Raw genomic sequence first — 25,569 nt, 5'->3', positions numbered from 1 at the left:
GACAAATTTAGGGACGGGAGACAAATTTAGGGACGGGAGACAAATTTAGGGACGGGAGACAAATTTAGGGACGGGAGACAAATTTAGGGACGGGAGACAAATTAAGGGACGGGAGACAAATTAAGGGACGGGAGACAAATTAAGGGACGGGAGACAAATTTAGGGACGGGGGACAAATTTAGGGACGGGAGACAAATTTAGGGACGGGAGACAAATTTAGGGACGGGAGACAAATTTAGGGACGGGAGACAAATTTAGGGACGGGAGACAAATTTAGGGACGGGAGACAAATTTAGGGACGGAGACAAAATTAGGGACGGGAGACAAAATTAGGGACGGGAGACAAAATTAGGGACGGGAGACAAAATTAGGGACGGGAGACAAAATTAGGGACGGGAGACAAAAGGATCGTGGAGACATTCTGTGATAAGAGAGACGCAAAGAAACAGGACTCACACAAAGGAATAGTGTTTACAGAAGGGGCATAAAAGGAAGCCACAAAATGGCTAGAGGGCTTAAAAACCGGGCAGGCGCAAAAGGGTTAGGGAGCCTGAGAGAGGGGTATAATAGTGGTGGAGGGAGCAAAGGGACACAGAGGGGAAAGGCTTCATCCAGGTTCTGTCAGCACACCTATGTACATAAAAAAATAACACAGAGAACATGGTCACTGTGTGACTATCCCTGCATGCAATCTTCGTGTGCCTGCTTGTCTTCGAGGCAAGGATCTTCTCTATCACAACAAACTATGCCTGCACCACAGAAGAACGCTGTGAATCCACATCCCTAAAAATTCATCACAGCTCTGAATCCTAATGCTGAGTGTCTGCACATCACAGGACAGAAAGTTTTATTTTTTTTATTCTCACCTCTTTACAAGTCTCTTGCTGATGTTCCTCTGCCTCCGTGCAGTTTCTTCCTGCTTCAAACTCTCGATTTCCATATCAGACAGACGATCTTCCATGAAGCTGAGCTGCAAACAGTACAACTCGTAAGTACTTCACGACACTCACTCCCACCTTTCCCACAACTTTCCCTTTCAAATCCCCACCTTTCAGACAGGAGGGTCATGGGGAAGACAAATGGAAAGGATCGGACATGATCCAGAAGAGCCGTTCTGACCCACTGAGATAGCAATCAACTCATCTGGAGCTACCAGTTCCTGTGGGTATTCGGAGGTCAACTGGGTTACAAGGCACCACAGACACTATACTGGAGTCTGGAGAATAAATGTATTTTATTTGGAAAGCTTTATATAGCTCGGACATGACGCTGACGAGTATCAGAGCTCTATAAATGCTCAAGGAGCAGCGCCATATAGAACCAATAATGTCATAATCAAGAACAGTACAGGATAAGGCAATTCCCCCGATGAGAGCGGTGTCAGCTCAATGTTAAGACAGATAGCGAAAAAAGACAATAGATAACAGACGAGCAGTAGTCATGAGTGATGTTGAAGAATCGTGATGAAATACTCAGAGAGGAGTTACTAGGGCAAAAAATAAAATCATAAACAGTAATTTGACTTCTTTCTTGACAGATGTTATTAAAAGATTCAGTCTGATTTCAGGGAGGAGGGAGCTCCAAATTAGTAAGGTGCTGGAGATTCTCGAGGATCTGGAGTCTCCTGAAAGTTCAAGCTTCTGAGCGAGGTAGCTAGGGCTGTTGAAAGTATATATTCTTGGGGGGTCATGCAAGCAATTTTCAGTTGAATTTTTGCTTCGTAGGGGAGCCAATTGAGTGTTTTTAAATCAGGGTGTTGAGGTTATTTCTCTTTGATCCTGTGATGAGCCTTGCAGTAGAGTTAAGGGAGGCCCCTAATTGAGTGGTGTTGACTAGTGCTGTCTCTTCCCCAAAACAAAAGTTTTTAAAAAAACAACGATTTTCCCTTTCTGTGATTACTGTCTTTGCCGGTGGTTGTTACAGTTTAAAATTGTAGTTTTAACCTGCCTGTGATTGTATATGTTATCACCCGTTTTGTGTTTAAAACTTGAGGTTTTTCCTGCCCATGATTGCTTCCATTTAACGTGTTGAATTGTGGGATTTGAAGTCCAACCTCTGTAGTTTTTCCCTCTCATTCCTGGTGACGATTCAGTTTTCCCTCCAAATTCCTCCTTTGCTCTGTGCTAAGACCTGTATGTTAAAACAGTGCAACCCCAGCCACCATGTTGTGTTCACAAGCCAGTGAAACCATCCCCCCTTCCACCCCATCCCATCTCCCCCCTTCCACCCCCCCCCAGCAACAGGGATATTCTACATCCATTAGAGGGTGCTTCTGTGGACGGTTTAAACTGTGTTTACTAGGGACTGTGCACTTCGTTTTTTGGCCAGGAGAGGGAGTAAAGTGTCAAACAGTATTGTTAGATTTCAAGTTAGTGAGGCCTTTACCTGAAGAAGTCCAACGTCTGGATCAAGCCTGTCTGTCTCCTAGGAGATTCTGAATAGGAAAAGCAGCTTCCAACTCCCTGGCCAGCAAACCTTATCTGAGGTCGCTGGGCCATTATATGGTCTGCTAGTGGTGATACATGTATACACTGATTGGTGGTTGTATCTGATGTTCTATTGGATTAGGGTTAGTGTCCTCATTGGTTGGGTATTTGAGTGTTCTGATTGGTTTATGGGTCTGTGATTCAATCAATGTAGGGATGGGACAAGGGATAGGGTTAGGAGTTCTATTGGAAGTAGGGACTAGGGTTTCCTGTGTTATTGGCTGTTGGGACTAGAGTTAGACTAGGGCTAGGGTTAGACCTTTAATTGGAAGTAGCGATTAGGGCTTCTGGTGTGAATGGTTGCTGCACTAGTTGTGGGACTAAGAGTAGGGTTAGGCTTTCTATTGGAAGTAGGGACTAGGGCTACCTGTACCATTGGCTGCTTGGACTTGGGTTGGGACTAGTGGTAGGGCTAAGGCCTTTATTGGACGTAGAGATCAGGGTTTTTTAACTGATTGGGTGCTTGGAGTAGGGTTAAGATTGGCTGCAAGGTCCTGGTCTCCTATTGGTTCTAGATGTTAAGGCTAGTGTTGCGATTTGATAGTGTTAGGGCTAGGGTTCCCGTTGGGCCTTCCGTGGCGGCCCGCGGACCTTGAGACATCGTACCCGTGTTTTACATTTTTTTTTAAGAGTGTGTCTGCAGCAGCGCGAGAGACTGCTACTCTGTGGGGGGCGGGCGATACTAGCGATAGCCAGAGTAAAGCTGCAGGGGCCTAAGAAGAGGTGAAATACATCAAGCCTCATTAACATGCAAATGGTCTTTTAAAGACCTGTTAAGTGCTCGGGTGCGGCTGTGAGTGTGTGTGTGTGCCCGGGCTGACACACAGGCAGGGTGAGATGAGAGGGAGTGAGAGGGAGGGGGACGGAGAGGGAGGGAGACGGAGAGGGAGGGAGAGGGAGGGAGACGGAGAGGGAGTGAGAGGGAGGGAGAGGGAGGGAGACGGAGAGGGAGTGAGAGGGAGGGAAAGGAAGGGAGACAGAGGAAGTGAGAGGGAGGGAAAGGGAGGGAGACGGAGTGAGAGGGAGGAAAAGGGAGTGAGAGGGAGGAAAAGGGAGTGAGAGGAAGGAAAGGGGAGTGAAAGGGAGGAAGAGGGAGTGAGAGGGAGGGAAAGAGAGGGAGGGAAAGGGAGAGGGAGTGAGGGGGAGTGAGAGGGAGTGAGAGGGAGGGGGAGTGAGAGGGAGGGAAAGAGAGGGAGGGGGAGTGAGAGGGAGCGAAAGAGAGGGAGGGGGAGTGAGAGGGAGGGAGTGAGAGGGAGGGAAAGGGAGAGAGAGGGAGAGAGAGAGGGAGAGAGAAAGAGAGGGAGTGAAAGAGAGGGAGATGGAGGGAAAGAGGGAGGGAAAGAGAGGGAAGGAAAGAGAGGGAGGGAAAGAGAGGGAGGGAAAAAGAGGGAGGGAAAGAGAGGGAGGGAAAGAGAGGGAGGGAAAGAGAGGGAGGGAAAGAGAGGGAGGGAAAGAGAGGGAGGGAAAGAGGGAGGGAAAGAGAGGGAGGGAAAGAGAGGGAGGGAAAGAGAGGGAGGGAAAGAGAGGGAGGGAAAGAGAGGGAGGGAAAGAGAGGGAGGGAAAGAGAGGGAGGGAAAGAGAGGGAGGGAAAGAGAGGGAGGGAAAGAGAGGGAGGGAAAGAGAGGGAGGGAAAGAGAGGGAGGGAAAGAGAGGGCGGGAAAGAGAGGGAGAGGGAGAGGGAGAGGGAGAGAGGGAGTCAGATCAAGTGAGAGAGAGAGAGAGAGAGAGAGAGAGAGAGAGAGAGAGAGAGAGAGAGAGAGAGAGGGAGTCAGACCGAGTGAGTGAGACAGATGATCATCTATTTCCCGGCAGAACTCAGAGCGCTAGAGCAATTTCAAGCCCCCCTAATCAGGGAAGTCTCGGATCGAATTAATATTCACGGGATTTTCGACAATCGAGTGAGTCACCTCACCCCCTCAATAGAGGCGTCTGCTGCCCCCCTTTTTAATCACCTGTCTATTGGCAATGTATCTCTCCGAGTCCTGTATCTTAACACTCGCTCATTGGTGAAGCACCAACTGGATATCTTTCTGCTGCTATCCTCAGATAAGCCGGACGTCCTACTGCTTTCAGAGACCTGGCTCACGCTGGACTCTTTGCCTGATATCTTAGCAGCACTCCCCTCTGATTATTACATCTTGTCAGCTAACCGGCCTGCAGGGAAGACGGGAGGGGGAGTGGCTGCTATCATACATAAAAAACATAAGTTCACCACACTGACGTCCCTGATTTTGCCTGAAGTAGAGAACATTGTTATCAATCTCGACACCAACTCAGGATCTTTGGCGATGGTACTTGTCTACCGGCCTCCCCAGTCCATGCCGTCCTTCCCTCTCTCCCTCAGCGAGCAGATGGCGAATCTCACCATGAACCATACCAGAGTCCTACTTATTGGGGACCTGAACTACTGGTTCAACGATATGGGGGGGGGGCCTCAGTCGGTTGAGCTCACCGAAATACTTTCCAACATCAATATGGTTCAACATCTCACCGCCCCCACCCATATCAAGGGCCACATTCTAGACCAAATCTGGTCTTATAACTCAGACCTCTCCCCTTCTATAATTTCTCCCTGTATATGGTCCGACCACCATCCGATCGACTTTACTATCACTTTCAGTAGTAGGGCAAAGACCCCTAAGATAGAGGGAGGACTAACCAGAAAGTGGAGAGCACTGGATACTCAGGAGTTCATCAAAACTATGGCTAGTTCCGCCCCCTCTGTCAATCCCAACTCCAATGTGGATTCTATGGATGAAGAGATCACGGACTGGTTATTGGCGGCTAGCGACATCCATGCTCCGCTTACTAAATTCTCTCGGGCCAGGCATTCTGAAGCCCATAAATGGTTCACTAGTGAACTGAAAAACCAGAAACTATTGCTCCGGCAATTGGAAAGAAAATGGAGGCATGAGTATGACAGTAAAGATAGACCGCTCTGTCACCCCGTAGGGACTATAAGAAAGCAATTCTGGTAACCAAGACCTCTTATTTCACCACTAGGATTCTCGCTGCCCCTAATAAATCCAAAGAAATTTTTAGGATTGTGAACGAACTCTGCAACGATGACAGAACATCACCCTGTCAGACCCCCACTCAAATGCAGTGTAATCTGCTGAACAACTTCTTTGTGAAAAAAATTGAAACCATCAGGGCCAGTATTCCAATTACCTCTCAGGGGAAGCCTCTGGACAACAACTCCCACAACCCCTCGACTCTGAATCACTTCACTGCTCTATGTTCGGACACTTTACTAGATTTAATGTCCCGAGTAAAATCAGGTTCCCCGAGGGACTGCAGTCCTCCTTCTGTCCTTAAGGATACCTTTGCAGCTCTACCTCATTGTATTCGTCCTCTCCTTAACAAATCTTTAAGAAAGGGAGAAGTACCTAGAGCTTTTAAAACCGCCACCTTAGTCCCTCTCCTTAAAAAACCCGGAGCTGACCCCTCTAACCTCTCCAATTATCGCCCTATTTCCCTCCTTCCTATCTTTGCTAAAATTCTGGAGGCCCATGTGGCTAGCTGCCTCTCTAAGTTCATTGAGGAAACAGATTACTTGGAGCCTAACCAAGCTGGTTTCTGCCCGTCTCATTCCACCGAATCAGTTATTTTGGCAGTGATGGACACCCTAAGGGCTAACGCTGACTCAGGAACCCCGCAAGCCCTGGTGCTCCTGGATTTATCGGCAGCGTTCGACACGGTTGACCATACCATCTTATTGAAGCATTTCGAACAAGCTGGCATACGGGGTGCTGCTTCTCAGTGGTTAGAATCCTTTCTGACGGATAGAACTCAGGCAGTACATCTTGGGAACTTCACTGCCCCTAATCGCTCCACGTCCTGTAGGGTCTCACAGGGCTCCTCCCTGTCCCCACTATTATTCAACCTCTACATCAGGCCTCTGATTCACTCTCTCAAAACCAGGGGAATCACGGTCTTCAATTACGCAGACGATCTCCAGCTTGTATTCTCGCTGGAGTCTCCTAGTGCTGCTACCAAATTCCAATCTACAATGTGTCACATCAAGCACTGGATGGATGCGAATCAATTGAAGCTCAACCCCGGTAAGACAGAGCTGGTGTTACCTGGGAAGAGTCTCACTTATTGGGGACCCCATTTCTGGCCAGCCGAATTAGGTCCTTCTCCAGCGCCCTCGCCTTCCGTGAAGAGTCTAGGGGTAACTATAGACTCCGATCTCACTATGAGAGGACAGGTGGGCAGTGTGGTTTCCACCAGCCTTTTTCAACTGCGCAAAATCAGAAAAGTTTCACACTTACTATCCTATCCTGCCCTGGTTCAAGTGATGATTGCCCTGGTACGGTCACGCCTGGACTTCTCCAATTCACTGTACACTGGCCTTCCCCACCCAGGGCCTGCTTAACCGCCTCCAAATGGTCCAGAACCAGGCAGCAAGACTGCTCTTCAAACAGCCGAAATGTCAATCGGCCAGACCTCTTCTGGTCAAACTACACTGACTGCCCATAGTACACCGTGCCATGTTTAAGACAGGATGCATAGTCTTTAAAACACTGCACTGCACGAGTCCAACATTTCTGAAAAATCGGATTACCAAATATGCCCCCACACGTAACCTCCGATCTGCTCACCATCATCTCCTCACCACCCCCACCATCAAACTAATAAGGCAGGGTGGACGCAGGTTCTCTTACCTGGCACCGAGGCTCTGGAATTCACTCCCATCCCCAATTAGGAACTGTGACAACTTGCTATGCTTCAGAAGGGCCTTGAAGACATGGCTCTTTGTGCAACCTTACTAATCTTGGCCCGCCACATCAACATTCATCGATCAGCGCCATGAAACCTTTAGTGTCCGCGCGCTTTATAAATTCTTCCTAACATAACATAACATAACATAACATGACAGAGGGAATGATAGTGAGTGAGAGAGAGGGAGGGAGAGAGGGAGAGAGGGAGCTAGAGAGAGGGAGGGAGGGAGAAAGAGAGAGAGAGAGAGAAAAAGGGAGAGAGATGTGTGTATGCCGGGTCTGGTGGCTCAGTGGACGAAGGCGTCCGCTGCAGGGACCTGTGATCAACCTCATGGTCAGTTTTTTTTATTGCTCTAGCCCCGCCCCTCCCCCACTGCCCCCATCGGTGCGGCCCTCAGACACAAACCAAACTGTAAATTTGGCCCCTGAGAGAAAGTTTGTGAGTATCCATGCTCTAACCCAACCTTCTGATTCATCTCAAACTTCTTTCTACTACTCTTTCCAATGCACTACCCTATCTCTCATCCTGTACATCTATCAATATATACTCTACATCCACTCTCTCATTTATCCCAAACCCCATACCACTACTATGATCCCCAAATGACCCTTTCTAGACTCTCTCCTACACCACCCCTCCTTGCATCATCTGACACCTCTTTTACTATACCGATCCCCCAAAACGAATAGTTTTCTTACCTGTCGGTATAGTTTTGCAGCTTGAAGATCTTTCTGGATTCACTATGCTGTGCATTATTCCACGGTCTTGTGGTTGGGTCCGGAATCGTAGTCTTTTTTTTTCTTTTTTTCGTAGCCCAGGTGGGCGTCGGCGTCACACCTCCTTGGGTGTATTTCCGGTGATGTCGGCATGCTTCCTGCGGAAGCTCCCACTCTTGAGCGCCATCTTCGGATTCTTTTTTTCCGTGTTTGTTCTGTTTCCGAAGTAATGGCAATGTTCCATTAAGTGATTTACCGCTTTTAACCTTTAAAGGTTTTTTTTGTGGTTTTTTTTTTTATTTTCTCTCTCCAGCCTCATCTTTCTGGCGGAGGTGGGTGTGTTCGCTAGTGAATCCAGAAAGATCTTCAAGCCGCAAAACTATACCGACAGGTAAGAAAACTATTCGTTTTGCAGCGTGAATCTTTCTGGATTCACTATGCTGTGCATAGATTTTGTAGCGGTTTCTCATTTCTGTGGCGGCTGGGTGGAAGATGAGCGTTGGTTATTGAATATGTGTTGGAGCACCTTTTGTCCGACTTGTGCTTCCTTGTTCATCTGTATATCCACACAGTAGTGCTTCGTGAACGTGTGCACCGAAGCCCATGTTGCCGCCAGGCATATGTCTTGTATGGGTGTGTTAGCCAGCAAAGCTATTGTCGCACCCTTTTTCCTAGTGGAGTGGGCATGTGTCCCCTCTGCTAGTTCTTGTCCTGCTCACTTGTGGCAGAGCTGAATTGTTTGTGCGATCCATCGTGCAATAGTCTCTTTGGTTACTGCTTTCCCCATGAAACTGTTGGCGAATGACACAAAGAACTGTTTTGTTTTCCTGTGTCCCTTCGTTCTCTCAATGTAGTGCATGACTGCCCTTCTGGCGTCCAGGGTGTGCAGAGCTCGCTCTGCGCTAGTGGTTGGTTTTTGGAAAAAACTCGGTATCTGTCTAGACTGGTTCATGTGGAATTTGGACACCACCTTCGGCATGAAGTGTGGGTCATTTCTCATCACAACCCTATCATTGTGTATTTGTATGTAGGGTTCTTGTAGCGTTAGTGCCTGAAGTTCGCTTACTCCGCGTAAGGACGTTATTGCAACCAGGAAAGCTGTTTTCATAGTTAGTATCTTTAGGGAGGCCTTGTGAAGTGGTTCAAAGGGCTCTTTCATGAGTTCCGTTAGGACTATGTTCAAGTTCCATGCAGGTGGCGGCACCCGCTTTGGTGGTGCGATCCTCTTTGCTCCTTCCAGGAATCTTTTCACCACCTGTGATGTGAAGAAACTCCTGCACGTTTCTCCTCTTGTGTAGGCAACTATCGCTGCCAAGTGAACTCTCAGCGAGGATGAACTAAGGTTCTTCTCCAGCAGGTGCGTGAGGTACTTTAGCACTGTGGAGTCCTTTTTCATTTTATTGTGAAGTTTTTCTTTTCTGCACCACATTGTGAATCTTTTCCACTTCGCAACATAGCACTTCCGAGTGCTGGGTTTTCGTGCCCCCCGAAGAACCCTCAGGGTGCTTTCTGGCAGTTTCAAATGTGCAAACTCTATGGCCTCAGGAGCCATGCCACCAGGCTCAGGCTCTCTGGCTCTGGGTGCAGCACCTCTCCGTTCTGCATGGAGAGCAGGTCTTTCCTTTTGCCGAATCTGTGGGGTGCACACTGTGTCATATTCATGATCTGCGAGTACCATGTCTGTCTGGCCCACTGCGGCGCGACCAGTATCAGGGTCATGTTGCTCGCTCTGCATTTGCTCAGCACTCTGTGCATCAGTGGTATCGGGGGAAAAGCGTAAGCAAATGTCCTGGACCAATCTATCCATAGGGCATTCCCCAGGGATCCCTCCTCGGGCTGTCTGGATGCAAAGTTTTGGCATTTTGCATTCTGGCGTGTGGCAAACAGGTCCACTGATGGCGTTCCCCATCTGTCGAACAGCCACCTTGTCTCTTGAGCATTGAGCTCCCACTCGTGGGATGCCGAAGTCTGTCTGCTGAGCCAGTCTGCTTGTATGTTGTCCTTCCCTGGTAGGTGTATGGCTAGCAGGTCTATCTTGAGTGGGATGGCCCATCTCCATATCTCCTGCGCTAGCGTCGAAAGGATGGATGACTGTGTCTCACCCTGCTTGTTGATGTAGAACATCGCTGTGGTGTTGTCTGTTTGTAGCAATACCTTGTGCTTGTACAGCCTTGTTTGGAAAGCTTTCAGTGCAAGGAAGATTGTCTTCAATTCCAGGTAATTGATGTGCTTTGTCGCATCTGCTGGTGTCCACAGTCCTCTCACTTTGAGTTCCTCCATGTGAGCGCCCCATCCCTTCAGGAATGCGTCTGTGGTGATGGTCACTGTTGGTGTTGGGGGCGTTAGAGGCTTTCCCTTTGTTATGTTCTCCATGTTCCACCATGTCATTTCCTTCTGCACTGAGTGCGTTACAACCACTAGATCCTCCCAACTGCCTGTAGCTTGTGACCATTGCTCCTGTAGCCATTCTTGAATGGGTCTCATGTGGAGTCGTACATTTGGTACTAGGTGGATGCATGATGCCATCATGCCCATGATCTTGCTCGCAGTCCTCACTGTCCGAGCTTGTCCCTTCTGGTAGAGGCGAGTTTCTTTCACCAGCGCTCTCGCCCTCTTCTCGCTGGGGACCACCTTGCCCTGTAAGGTGTTGATCTGTGCTCCCAGGAAGATCCTCACTTGTTCCGGCTCCATTGATGATTTCTTCCAATGGATGGAGAACCCCAGGTTTATGAGCGTGGTCGTCACCGTTTGTGCGTCCCGCTTGCATTTCTGGTATGAGTTTGCTTTCACTAGCCAGTCGTCCAGGTAAGGGTATACGTCTTTCCTTGCCTTCGTAGGTGCGCTGCGACTGCCGTGAGGCACTTTGTGAAGACCCTTGGTGCTGACTTTAGCCCGAAGGCTAGTGTTATGAACTGGTAGTGGTTTTCTTCGATGGTGAATCTGAGCATATGCTTGTGCTTTCTGTTCATTGGGATGTGCAGGTAGGCGTCCTTGAGGTCTATCGTGACCATGAAGTCCCCGATTTGCAATTGTGGGAACACCTCTTGTAGGGAGGTCATTTTGAACTTTTGCGTTCTTATGAATTTGTTCAGGAACTTTAGGTCCAGAATGGGTCTCATTGTTTCGTCTACTTTTGGCACCAGGAAGTACGTTGAATATACCCCCTTGTTCCTTTCCCTGAAGGGTACCGGTTCTATGGCCTGCTTCTGCAGGAGCTCCTTTGCTTCTTCCTGAAGACGCTCTAGTTGTTTGTTTGCTAGTGGTCTTCTTTTTGGTTTTCTGCTTGTTGGCCTCCCCTCCAACTCTATGCAGTATCCGAATTGGATGATGTTGAGAATCCATTTGTCTGATGTGATTTCTCTCCATTTTTGGAGGTAAAATCTTAATCTTCCTCCCACTGGTGTTATGTGGTCGTAGGTGTCTAGTTTGTGTAACACCTGATCCCCTCTGTACGTGCTGCCCCCTGGGATATTTCTGTGGGTGGGCACACGGAGTTTTTCGAAGTCACTTAGAGGCGGGCTGCTGCCCCCCTCTTTTATTCTGTCCACGTCCATTTCCTCTCCCTCGAAAGGACTGTCCTCTTGGCTGGTCCTGCCAGGACTGCTTACGCTGACCATGCGGAGCTTGTGAGTCTGCCTCGTGCGTTTGCTGGAAAGCCTGGTGTGATGTACCTGGCTGGTTTCTACCTCTCCCGCCGGGCCTTCGTGACGTAGTGGGCACGTTAGCCCTCTTTCTTGCTGTGGGTGTGATGGAGTCTGCTGAGACCGTGCCCTGAATGTAGGGTGGGTCTTTTGAGGAATGCTTGGATTTTTTCTCCGTCCTGGGAGTGACCGCCTTGCATGTTGCGGGCTCCTTGAATGATTCCCTTCCCTGGGCCAAGACGCTGTCGAGCACGGGCAGGTACTGGCTCTTTGTTTGTGTGGGGAGCAGTGTTTCCAGAAGGAAGTCAGCTTTCTGCTTCTCTTCGTCGAGCTTGAGTCTGAATGCTGCTGCGGCAGTCTTTATCACCGAGTTGTAGGCCCCGATGTCGTCCGGCGGCAAGGTGCTCGAGGGATATGTGTCGACAACCTCCTCTGGGCTTAGGGTGTCGACATCCAGATAATCCACCTCCTGTGAGTCAGAGGGAGCCGACCCAGTGTCCGTCCTGTTGTCCTCTTCCTCCTCATAGTCGTAACTATAGTAGGGACTCTCTTCTTCTTCCTGGTTGTCGATTTCCTCGACGTCAGGCGCCTGTTCCTCGGCGTCATAGTCTTCCTCCTCGACAACTTCCACAACCTGTGGCTTGGTTTTGTGGGGAATCGTGAAGGCCTTCATCTTGGCGTCGATTTCCTTCTTCCATTGCAAGATGTTTTCCATTTCGGCCTCGAGGCGCCTCTTCTTTTTCTCCATCTCCGCTGCGTGTTCCGCGTCGGATGGTTCGGCCGCTCTTTTCGGCGGCTGGCTCGGCGCCGAGCAGGTCTTCGGCGCCGAAGGCTTCGACGTCGAACCGGATTTCGTGTCTCTGGTCGGCGTTGGTGCTTTAGGGTCCTTCTCCCTCGGCGTTGATCGATCCTTTTCGGGAACGAATTTCGACGACTTTTGCTGTTCAACAGCTCTCGGCGCCGGGGACTCCTTCTCAGAGGATCCGCTGGGCCTGGATGTAGCCGCGGGCGCCGAAGTTTTCGAGGCCTTGCCCTCGTTCTTTCGAGACTCAGAGTCTCTCGGGTTCTTAGGGGCCGTAGAGTCTCCTACCTTATCAGAAGTCTTGGTGTAATCGGTCTCTACGACCGTGTAGCTGTCGTCTTCGGCGGAAGCGTTGTCCTCTTCCTCGGAAGACATCCCCCGATCGTAAAGGGATGGAGTCGGGGCTTTTCCCTGCAGGGTGGCGTGCTCTACCCTCTGTCTCTCTCTCACACGAAGGGTCTTCGGGGTGAAGACGGAGCAGGCGTTGCAGTCCTTGCTTTCGTGGTCTACCGGTAGGAAAAGGTTGCAAACCGTGTGCTGGTCCTTCTGCGCGTACTTGTGGTGGCAGTTACGGCAGAACTTGAACGGCGTGTTGTCCATCTTGAGCGCTCAGGGGGCCCCCTGGTCGTGCGTTCGTCGACGGGCGAAGTTCTCGAAGATTTCTCCTTCTCCTTCTTTGGCCCTTGGTTGATGAAGTCACCTGGAGTCTTCTAAGATGTTTTCCTTCCAAATTCTGTATTCTTCTTCTTCTTTCTCCAAAAATGTCTGGAGCCCAAATGGGAACGATCCAGACCCGACTGCGGAAAAAAGAATCTGAAGATGGCGCCCAAGAGTGGGAGCTTCCGCAGGAAGCATGCCGACGTCACCGGAAATACACCCAAGGAGGTGTGACGCCGACGCCCACCTGGGCTACGAAAAAACCCCCCAAAAAACCTAAGAAAAGACTACGATTCCGGACCCAACCACAAGACCGCGGAATAATGCACAGCATAGTGAATCCAGAAAGATTCACGCTGCAAAACAAACCTTTCTAAACTCTTCCCTCTTTTCTACCCCTCCCCTACCCTTCTCAATCAAAATAACTGACTAACATATCCACCACTAAAATAACTTTCATGTTTCACCATATTAATTATTTTTATTATAAATTATTATAATTATTATTAATTATTAATTCAACACTAATCCCGGTTCCGGAGTGGCGTGCTACTCGCCAGAAAAGCGCTTCAACATCCATCAGGGGTAACAAGTGCTATATGAATGCAAACCTTCCTTCCCCTTTTATCCCTCCGCTATCCTTCTCATTCCAAATAACTGACTAATATCCACCACTGAAATTACTTTCATATTTCACCATATTAATTCACCACTAATCCTTATGGGCTTCCTGAATAGCGTGCTTCAACACCCCATCAGGGGTAACAAGCGCTATATAAATACAAACCTTTTTTCCTCCTCTATCCTTCTGCTATTATTCCAAATCCAAATAACTGACTAACCTATCCACCACTTGCATGTTTCACTATACTAATTCAATACTAATCCTCTATGGATCCCGGAGTAGCATGCTACACGCCACAAAAGCGCTTTGACGCCTCGTCAGGGGTAGTAAGCACTATATAAATGCAATTACGATACAATAAAATGTCCATTGGGAGGTTTGCTCCTTTAGTGGCAGCACTAATGTGCAGCTAGCTGCATGTTAAGGTTCTTGTCGAGCATTAATCCCAATGATCATGCTGAATCAGTAACTTGTGGGCGGTAGTTGAGTGCTAAATGCTTCATCCATTCATTAATTAATGAGGGGGGACTATTTGAGTGGGATGATTAGGAGGAATTCCGTTTTGAAAGTGTTAATTTGAGGTGGTTGCATGACAGCCAATTTTTTTTTCTTTTTTCGTAGAGTTAAATTGAGGGCTTTGAGGTCTTCAGGGGAGGAAATTTTCAGGTATAATTGGATGTCATCTTGCATACATGTGATAGTGGATGTCGGAAGAACTAAGAATTTCCATTAGAGGGTCCATGTATAAGTTAAAGAGGGTGGGTGAAAGGGAGGAACCCTTTGGGACCCTTAATGTGACTGGAGCAGTCACAGACAGGGATTGATTAACCTTGACTTTTTGAGTTCTGTTTTGGAGAAACTAGATGAGCCAGTTTAGGGTGGATCCTGAAAGTCCCATGTTATGTTCCAATAAGTCTAGTAGGTAGTCTTGGTTAACCGTATCAAATGCGGACGATAGGCCCAGGAGGATTAGACAGCAAGATTCTTCCTGATTCAATATTTTTAGCGCATCGTCAACTGTGTGTGAGAAGACTGTTTTGGTGCTATGCCTCAGGCGGTAGCCGGATAGGAATTTGTCAAGAAGATGGAATTGTTCAATGTGGTTAAAGAGCTGTTAGGTCAATGTGATCTGCCGTTGTTTTTTTTAGGACAGGGATAACAGCCCAGACTTTAGGCAATCAGGGATTGTGCCTTGGAGTTGAGCGGCATTAACAATCTTAGTCTAAAGTAGGAGTATCTACGTTTTGATCTCATTGAAGAGGTTGAGGGCAGTGGGTCATTGAAGTGGTTTGAGGATTTCAAGTCTGCTAGAAATTTTAAAATGGCATGTTCCTCCAAGGTTTTGAAAGAGTTCCATGAGGCGTTTTTGAGGCAGTGACCCAGCAGACATGAGGGCACAATAGCCTGGGAAGGGGAAAGGCAAGAGAAGACGTTGCTCCAATGCCATCTATAAGTCAGTTCTCATGTTTTCAGTCTTCGCAATGTGGAAGGAGGCAAATACTTCATGATTTGGTAGTCGACTGTATCCAGCTAAGGAAGAGTTGGGTAAGCTATTTGATTGAAGTTTAACAAGCTCAGATAGTTTTTGGTGTTGGTTTCTAACTTGATCTAGTTAGTTTCTGAAGAAATTTGCTTTCGACCTTCTGAGGCTTTTATAATATGTGATTTAATATCTCTTTATAGGACACTATACTGTTGTCAGGAGGCAATTGGTTTCAAATCCGACCATTAACACAATACCAGTGTCCAGAGGCTGGCCATTTAAAAATCCCTCTTCGGGCACCAACCTGGTGTCTGAAGACCGATGGTTTAAACTCCACAGCTGAGACCACTCTGGGAATTAAAATCCCTTTGATTTCTTCATACGACATTTAAAAAGTTCACTCCTAAGAGGAATGGAGCAATGGAGCAGTCTATTTTAACAATATACACATACTACCAGGATATCACTGAACAGTTTCAAGACTGCAAAAACTGGCTGGCAGCTTCCCCTAAAAGGTAGGAAAGCAATGGAAGTCAGAGAAATCTTACCTTCTCACTGGTCTCACTGCAGGAAGAGCAGGACCCCTCACCATCCAAGCCAGAGAGATCGCAGGTGCTCCGCCAACTTTCAAGGCCACTGAAATGGAATGAAAGAGGAGGAAAGAGGGTCATCTTTTGGTTAATTCCAAGACAGTTCGAATAAGGAATAACAGGTGTTACTGAATAAGTAATATTGGTATATTTAGCTCCCTTCCAGGGGCTGTGGTATGTCAGCAGAACTCCCAGCTCAGGCCAGAAGGTGTCTCTGTAGACCAGTACTCTGCTTTCCCTCTAAGAGTTGTGTTACTTCAGCAATCCCAGCTATAACAAAGCATAGTGAACGAATAAATGAATGAATTTATATCAAACACAGCTACTCCCAAGAGTGTCCCAGCGAGAGGTTATGTAACATTAATGGCATCACCCCCACTCTGAAAATTGTTCCAGCACCACTGGTGCACGGCAATTGTGAAATGTCAATTCATGAATGAACCTTTGTTGGTACACATCTTTTGAACAATCCTGGTTTTTACACAGGTCTTGAAAGAAGCAGCATACTGTAATGTAAATATCTGGCACACACTTCTCTGCTTTTAATTCAGTACTGAAGGTCAACACAAGTGCTGAAAAAGACTAATCTTCACCAAGGAAACATATATACAGTGTTATTTCTAATTCCCATCTCCACAAAACATTATGACAGATTTTAATAGGATCAGCTGAAAACAGTGCAAGGGCACACTCAGAGGACTTTTCACAAGTATCCAAAACTGCACATTGATATAATCAAACCCAATAAAGGAAGTATGTAAACGGACACTACAAACCACAGTTAGAGGAACCAGCCAATAAGCTCCTTTTAGCAACAACACTTATAGTTCAAGTCTCCATAAAGTGGAGTGCTCGGTGCCAGAGTTTTTATTGCACTTGCTTCCTTAACAGAGCCAGTTTCTAAGCATTACTAAGATTTCCAGACGAGAGACCAAAGGAATAAGGAGGATTATGGGGCCTAAAATTCTATTTCATCCCAATTTAATACCCAAATTACTGCCTTTGTGCCTTTGCATACTTGGCTTGCCAAAGGTAGCAATAGTGACCAGAGAAGGCTTACCCCAGGGTGTGGTAGAGGGATAGATTTTACAATAATGTGCTAGGCTGTATCAGAGCCTCTTCAAGAGACATGGAGCATAATTTAAAGGGCAAGTTGGAATTGTATTGTATTGTAATTGCATTTATATAGCGCTTTCTACCCCCGACGAGACGTCAAAGCGCTTTTTGGGCGAGTAGCACGTTACTCCGGGACCCATAGAGGATTAGTGTTGAATTAGTATAGTGAAAGAGAAACATGCAAGTACACTTTAAGTGGTGGATAGGTTAGTCAGTTATTTGGAATGATAGCAGAAGAATAGAGGAGGAGAAAAAGGTTTCTATTTATATAGCGCTTGTTACCCCAATGGGGTGTTGAAGCACGCTATTCAGGAAGCCCATAAGGGATTAGTGGTGAATAAATATGGTGAAATATGAAAGTAATTTCAGTGGTGGATATTAGTCAGTTATTTGGAGTGAGAAGGATAGCGGAGGGATAAAAGGGGAAGAAAGGTTTGCATTCATATAGCACTTGTTTCCGCTGATGGGTGTTGAAGCTCTTTTCTGGTGAGTAGCATGCCACTCTGGAACCCATAAAGGATTAGTGTTGAAAATTAGTATAGTAAAATATGAAGTAATTTGAGTAGTGGATATGTTATTCAGTTATTTGGGTAGAGAAGGGTAGGTGGCGGGATAGTGAAGGGAAAGAGGTTTGTATTTATATAGTGCTTGCTACCCCAGGTGGGGTTTTGAAGCGCAAGTAGCACGCTACTCCGGAACCCATCAGGATTAGTGTCGAATTAGTATGGTGAAACATGCAAGTAATTTTAGTGGTGGGTATGTTAGTCAGTTATTTGGATTGAAAGAGTGTCCTGTGCACACGTATATATTAAATTCGGTTCTCAAGTGAGAGCCCAAAGTACTTAGTAAGCGTTCAATATATGATGTCAGAGTCCAGCATTGTAGAGTATATATATTTAATGGTTCAGTATTGATCAGTACATACAAGAGCAAATAGCCGACACGTGTTTCGTCACACCGTGTGGGGGTTGTGACTGTTCAGGGCTGTGTGCGAAAAGTAGGCATCTTGTGTATGTAGCGGCGTGCCAGCATGAGATGGACCAGGGTCTGGCAACGCAAATGGAAATGTCAGGTCGGCGAGTCTGTGAGTGGTCGGTGATGATAAGCAAGCCTGACCCTCATCCAAACCCACTCTCTCCTTTGTAGTTATTTGGATTGAGAAGGGTTGGGGAGGGGTAGAAAAGAGGGAAGAATGACAGCATTGCTCACAGTGCAAACCATGTACATCCTTCACTCCACGTATACCCACCTTACACCCACCAGTCCCTTAATTCCCACCCTGCTTGCATCATTGTACCCTAGACCGTACCAGAATGCTTTCAAGAGGAAAGTAGAGTGGAGGTTTGAACACTTCCACTGAAGCAGAACCCAATACAACCCCTTCGATGCGTGCATCAGCCAATGGCCGTCGCGAGTACTACCTCAGTAGTGCTGCGCATGTCCGTTGTCCGACGCGGCCCCACCCACTCGGTCAAACCGCCGCGGAATTCGCGCCTCGGTTAAGCGGCTAGAATTTCAAAAGGTTCAGACCCTAACTCACATTTGGTGTCTGGAAATGGACTATAAGAAGAGGAGTTTGAGAACCCACCGAAACCCCCCCCCCCCAATAGAAAAATTGGCATCTGCCAAGCAGAGGAGGGGAAGGCTCTGCAAGACTTGTGCCTGATACCAGGACTGGGGCCAAGGCCTGCTAGTCTCCCTGCTGGGTGAGGAGCCACCACCAAGGGAAACAAAGACCACCTGCCTGGTCCCTTGAGCACCAGCACCTGCTAAGACCAGTGTGCCTTCTGAGGGAGAGCAGATCGTTGGAAGAAGCATAGTCCAGTGGGGAGCCCTGTTGAGTGGATTCCCTTTGCGAGGGGTGAGGAAACAGCTGCTGCACTGATTGGGGCATTGACTGTGTGCAGGACAGATTTAACTAATGCTGTATGCCAAGAGAGGACCGCCATGGCTTGAGCCGTGTGCTGTACTGCATCGATCAGGCCAGAGCTCTGCATAGTGCAGGGTCAGCAACCCCGTATGCCAGGACAGGCTGCCATGATAAACATTTGCAATGTAATAGGTCACGCATTCGAAAGAATTAGAGCTATCGGTGTTGTAAATGACAATGTCTTTTACCCATGTGTTTTTGTTTGGAGTGCACAGGATGTATGTGGTGTGGATTTATGTGGGTTGTAATACAATTGTTAGTTGTGGAATTGTGTGCAGTGTAGTGTATTTGTGTAGTGGAATTATGTGGCATTGTGAATAGATAGGGGTAAGAGCTGCAGGGGATACAGAGGAAGAATGAGGGATAGGTGGTTAACAGAAAAAAAGCATCGCGAACAAGCAATTCCGCATGCTCGCGGAGAACTTACACCGTTTTGCTGAGCTTTGCGTAGCACGACTATGCAAATTCCACCCACCCCTAGTAGAGAAACACGCTACCAGCAGCAGGGAGGGGTGGTGGAAGAGGGAAGAATAGCTTATAGCGGTGTTGTGAAAGGAGAGACATAGCTGTAAAGATTGCCATCGCTCTCCTGAACTGCATATGGATTTTGTTTAGGGACATTCAGTGAATTGCTGTAAATCTGTGCAGTAGATCAAACTAAAACATGATGCATGTGTAATGTAAAATGTTAAATAAATATGTACTTTTAGCAAAGGCACAAACATGATGTTAAATGAAAATAGTAAGAGTATCTGCTTGTATTTTTAAACTCACATTTATCAGTGCATTTGTGAAAACTGAATATGCAAGTAGGAAAGGGGGTGGCAACGTATACTGGTTTCCGCCTCTACTGTTACACGTGAAGCAGGGATGCATGGCATAGAGAAGTACGTCTTGAGTGCTACTTGAAAAACTAATTGCTGGGCATTTTGTAAACAAAGGAACATAAAATAAAATGAGGCGATGGTTTCTTATTTTATTCTTTATCACAGCAGGTTTGCTACAAATAGTGGGCATCGCATTCCAAGTCCAATTTCACAGGCAAATCGCTGGTCGCGAAATCAGTTGGGGGTCTGAAGAATGTGCTGTATTGCCTTCCAGTAAATAACGTCCATTGCATTATTGATGTTACGGTATGATTTATAGTTCGACAAGGATGGAAAGTTTAACAAAAAACTCCACAGAGGGCGTGGTGACCTTCAGCATAGCAGGCAGACTGCAAGGAAGTGACTAAGGCCAAGAAGGTTTGGAGGGTGGGGCCAGAGACACTGGGAGCGGAACCGAGCACAGCAGTCGGCTGAGGTAGGAATAAAAATTAAACACAAGTGAGGCAAGGGCGTGGTAAAAGTAAACGTGACTGAGATAACAGCATGATTTACAGCTGTTTATAGAAACAGCGTTGTAGCAAAGCTAGGCTCAGAACAAGAATGCTCTGCGCCAAACACGAGCAGGAAACCAAGAAAAAAAAAGCTCCCAAAAGAACAGATAAACACGGCAAAGTGTAATGATACTATAGTAAGTCCCTGCTCCTGGGAGAAACGAAAAAGAAAAGGAGGGACAAAGATGCAGGACTGACCACGAGCAAGCAAGGATTTTAAACGGACACTGAAGCAAACTAATCAAAAGCAGGGCGATGGCTTTAAGCCCACAAGAGAAGTATACTAAAGTATACAAGAGGTCGTACGCTTAAGCTGGACCTAAAAAGTCTGCAATGCGGTACGGGCAGTGGCCTTCAGCGGTATAGGGCAGCAACCCGATATGCCAGAAGGGGCCACTAAGAAGAACTTCACCATGCCAATCAGGAAGGAGCCTGTGCACTCTGAAATACGGTGATCTGTAAGCCAGAGGGTCACAGGGAGCATCAAAAATTGTGACCGGGGGGGGCGTGGCCTGCAGCCGTGCAAGATGGCCGCAGACTAAAGGGACTCCGAGGTGGAGACCGCCTTCCCCAGTAATCCGCTCAATTATCCGTTTTCAAACCTATACCCAGAGTCAAGGAATCAACGGCGGAGGAGAAGCGGTACAGAACAGGTTGCCGCCTGACGTTCTGTGAGGCCGCATGAGGAAGATATCGCGCCTGGAAAACTGTGGCCTGGTCAGGAGATAAAAGCCGGGGGGCTCAATTTTGGTGGCATCCCTGGGGAGGAGCGGACTGGTGTGACGGCCGCGTACCAGACGGCGCTCCGGCAAATCCACTTCCACTGTGCCAGCGGCAGCGGTGATTCCCAGTGCCCCAGCCCGCGAGGAGTGGCCCACGTCGGGGCTCACATCTGGAGGACTGAATCGGGCACCGCGACCGGACAAGTCTCGGATCCGGAGGCCGGTGCGTGGACTTAGCGCCCGGCAGTGTCACTGCGTACGGCCCCACGGAGGAGTAGGCTGAAGCGTGGCCCGCAGTCAGGGGCTTGATTGACAGGCGGCGAGACCCGGAGAGGCCGCGGGCCTACTTGGAGAAGCCGGGGACTAAATTTTCGTGACCTACCGCCGTGAGCTGAGGCTGAAGACAGCGGGCGCCTCCAATCTGAGAGTGCAAGAGTGAATGGCTAGCCACATCGACGCGAACTAGATGCAGTGGGGCCTCCGTGAAGAGCAGCACTCTCGGGGTGACATCTGACGAGAGGGCTGGATAGGGCGGATAACGTCCTGGAAGAAGCGAGCCTGGTGGTAAGGCGTCTCGAACCTCCGATGGTGGCCCTGTGAGAGGAAGGCCCTGAAAGGACGCTGTTATACCTGGCCTGTTGAGAATAGTCTGGGTGAGGTACACCAGAGGCAACAACAGCTGGCACTATACCTGATGCATGGTGCGACACTTCCTAATGAGGGCCAGCCTCCCCCACACCCAGTGGTAACTCCACTATATTTGGCTGGAGCAGCACAATACTTGTGTCAATAACAGTGTGCGGGCCTAAACGACTTACCCTGAAGCCAGTGGCCCAACAGGCGACAATTACCGCAGGATCTGAAGTTGGGAGGAGAGTGGTAAACGATGAGTGGAAGAGGAACCCGAATGACCCAACAGGGGAAACTAGATAAATACGCCACTGCCAGAACCGAAAGGGCACGCAGCACAGGGAAGGGAAGAAGCGACTGAGCCTAAAATAACGCTGGAGGATATAATGGCAGCTCTCAATAATGTCCAGACGACAATGGGCTCCATCTCGACGGATGTAACATTCCTGCGAGCGGATTTCCCCAAAATTTCCGCCAGAGTCACGGAAGTGGAACAGCTAACAACGTCCCTGACAAAAGACACTACCAATCTGGTTAGGAAAGTGGAGCAGTTAGAGGCTGAGAATAAGCGGATTGCAGCAAAATTGGACGATCAGGAAGGACGCTCCCGCCGGAACAATGTCCGAATTACGGGGATTCCCGAAAAGGAAGGGGGCCCAGCCATGGACCTATTCGTTGAGGACTTGATTAAAACACGACTACAGCCAAAGGGTCTCTCTAACTACTTCTCAGTGGAACGCGCGCATAGGGTGCCGGCCGGCAGACCGAGAACCGGTGCCCCCCCTAGACCGGTGTTGGCCCGTATATTTAATTTCAGAGACAGAGACGCCATTCTTCAAACAGCCCGTGTGGCTCCACCCATCAAGCTACAGAACTCAGTGATTTCCTTCTTTCCGAACTACACGGCGGCGGTCTCGGCACAGTGCAGGAGTTTTCTGGAGGTAAAAAAGGTGCTGAGAATCCGCGAGCGGCCATATTCCATGCTCTTTCCGGCAAAGTTGCGAGTGGTAGCAGACAGCAAAACGTGGTTCTTCGACACACCAGAAGAGGCCCACGACTGGCTAGAAGGTTGGCGACGGGTGGGGAAGCCTGGACGAGAACAATGGGGACGCCACCGTCTAGAGAAAGAGGTCAACCCGGAAAACGTTGATCAAGGAGAGGGCGGAACTCACCAGATACAGGCAAAATCGGGGGAATGAGATCCTAGGAGATTGTCTACCGACAACCGCGAACTGACAAACTAATGCAGATGCAGATACTCCTCCTCGAAACGAAAATGGCAAAACTATTGAAGGATGAAGACTCTGGGGTGTGGGGAAGGAATAGACTTCCCGCTCCTATCCGTGCAAGTAATGGTTGTGGGATGGGGTTTTAAGCACTCTGCTGAGTTGGGGTGGCGGGCAGTTTTGGGTCCGCATGCCAGGGAGGCAGGGTGGGGGGTGGGGGATTGGGGTAGGTTTCAAGTTTTTTCACCAATAGAGTTTTACATGGTTAACTGTACGCTCGTAGATAAAGCTGACTGTATGATTTTCATAGGCATAGACATCCAGGACGGTTCAGGCAGGACACAAAACGCTGCAATCGCTAGCACTTTTCATTATAATCATGAGGGATGTCTAAGTCCGCGAGCCAGGGGGGCAGGGATGGGGGATGGAGGGGGGGAATGTTCAATGTGTTTTTTGTTCAACGATTATGCGATGCGCAGATGTGGTTATTCTTGCACGGTGTCACTATTCACAGAAACTCCTACTAGCCTTAATACCAAACAGGTCACTTACAGTTGTGGATCCTTTCAATATGAGATGGGGGACGACTCACTAGCTAGTTCACAGGGAGGGCCAGATGCCGTGACCCCGTCCCTGTCCATACTCACGTGGAATGTCCGCGGACTAGGCGATAAAATTAAACGGGGCTTGGTCTTACAATGCATAAAAAGGGGAGGCGCAGCAGTGGTGCTTCTTCAAGAGACACACCTCACAGGCACATCTACTAAGGCATTGGACAGATGGGGTTATAGGATGGCGGCCCACTCCGAGTTTACCTCAGGCGCTAGAGGGGTTGGTATACTAATAAAGAAGCAGTTCCCTTTAATCATCAAAGCAGTTACGTCCGACAATGCAGGTAGATTTGCTGCTATACATGCACAGTGGGAATATTGTTTCTGTTTACATACCACCGGCACTGCAAACGATGGCCCTCACGGATCTTAGTGCATTCCTGCTGAGACTTCCGGAGGGTGAACTACTAGTTGGGGGGACTTTAATTTGGTGGTTGATGACTCAATGGATAGATTCCCCCTAAGGGTAGCTACATCAGGGACATCGCGTCTGGGGAGCTTCATGACAGCTATGGGACTTGTGGACATTTGGAGGAAGTATCGCCCTCTGGACCGTCAGTTTACCTATCACTCTGGCGTTCATAACAGCCTTACCAGAAATGATTATTTTATGGGGTCGGTGGGAGGCCTTTGTAGTGTCGACAGTGTAGAAATCAAGCCGTGAGGCATCTCTGACCACTCCCCTCTACCGATTAGCTACACACACCACCAGCAGAAGCGGCGCCGGATTTATCCAATACGTCCTGGCTATCTCCACAATCCCAAGATTAGGAAGGAGCTGCACAAGGTGACAAAACACTACTTTCAGGACAACGTTGGTTCCGTGGCCTCTTCTGTCACCTTATGGGAGGCATATAAGACAGTACTTAGAGGGCAGACAATAGCCTCTATTGTAAATCATAATAGCGAGGGACAGTCGGAACTTCTAGCTTTAGAGACTGAGGTAATTGAAGCAGAGGCACATCACACTAATGACCCAACCCCTGCTGCAGCCCACGGCTTACAGATAGCACAGCGCCGACACAAGGCATACTTAACTGAAGTAGCCAAACAACAACTGGCAAACACACGATACAAAATTTATGACGTCGGAGACAAGGCAGGTAAACTACTGGCGTGGCTAGACAAACGGGAGAATATGGACAGATGGATAGTGCAGCTTGCAGTGGAGGTAGGGCAACCTACTACAGACCCACACACAATAGTAAACATGGTAGCACAACATTTCACGAAAATATACTCCTCAGATTCTACAATCTCAGAGGATGAAGCATTGACATATGTCAGACTTAAGAATCACTTTATTGTTTTACTACACAGGAACAGAGATGCTAGATCCTGAATCCACCTAGGCAACAACCCAGAGCTTGGTAAACAAGTCTCTAGAATTGTTACCTGGGGGGGGGGGGGAGGGGGAAAATGGATAAAATAACAAAAAGAGAAGAGACTGTCCTGGTTGGTTCCTCTTGTAGTCCGCCCCGCAGACTTCTAACAGTTGGCAAACCTAAAGGGAAGGAACACCATTATTAGCTACTCATTCTACTCTAGCTCTATACTAAGTTTAATCTGAGTTTTACTCCCTTACCATTAACTTTCCAGAACCCAGCTTCTCTTCTATCTTCTCACAAGTAAGTGTAGCGATATCTGGTTCCAAACTAGTTTTCTTCTGCAATTCACAAACAAACCTTAATTCACTGTTATAACCTTTTCCTTATCTTTCTCACTATTGATTTTTACTCACTTCACTAATTTGAACTCCTTCCTATTCTTTTCTTCTGTAATTCCTGTTCTTTCGGGATAATCTCCTTTATCTGTATTTCTCCCGTTTCCTATAAACACATATAATTTGGTTAGGCTTACTCTGTACTCTCCCTACCACTAATTACTATTATGTGTGTTCTGTCTCTTAACTTACCTGTCTACGTGGATTATGTTTCTTTTCTTTCTTTTCCTATTTCGTTTTTTCAGTTATTGCTCTAATCTTATCCTTCTTATTCTATTTTACGGGTGAACACTAGTAGGCGTATGGTTGATGCTCGTCTGTCCAACACTCTACTTCTTTTGGTAAGTACTTGTTTTCTCTTTAACTATTTACAACTAAATAGACATTCTTTTCAAAATAAAGTTTGTTGTATTCATTGTCACTTAGCTTAATTTTTGTTGTCTTCTTCTGTCAGGTGCACCTGTGCTGGTCACGACGGTCTCTCAGCGAACTGCCGGTGTATTGC

At 47.9% G+C, this 25,569-nt stretch overlaps 1 protein-coding gene across 1 annotated transcript in view; it reads right to left on the bottom strand.

The window, feature by feature from the left end:
- Positions 1-25,569, bottom strand: part of LOC144774545 (rab11 family-interacting protein 4A-like) — a 100,435-nt gene that overhangs the window by 38,358 nt on the left and 36,508 nt on the right. The window contains exons 4-5 of the mRNA XM_078659187.1: positions 15,687-15,774; positions 867-970 (exon numbers count right to left, since the gene is read on the bottom strand). Coding sequence (XP_078515313.1) covers positions 867-970; positions 15,687-15,774 — 192 coding nt within the window. The remainder of the gene's footprint in view (positions 1-866; positions 971-15,686; positions 15,775-25,569) is intronic.

Source organism: Lissotriton helveticus, chromosome 1_1 (assembly GCF_964261635.1).
Source record: "Lissotriton helveticus chromosome 1_1, aLisHel1.1, whole genome shotgun sequence".
Classification (NCBI taxonomy): domain Eukaryota; kingdom Metazoa; phylum Chordata; class Amphibia; order Caudata; family Salamandridae; genus Lissotriton; species Lissotriton helveticus.
The sequence above is the reverse complement of the archived record's forward strand: the minus strand, read 5'-3'. Positions and strand labels throughout refer to the sequence as shown.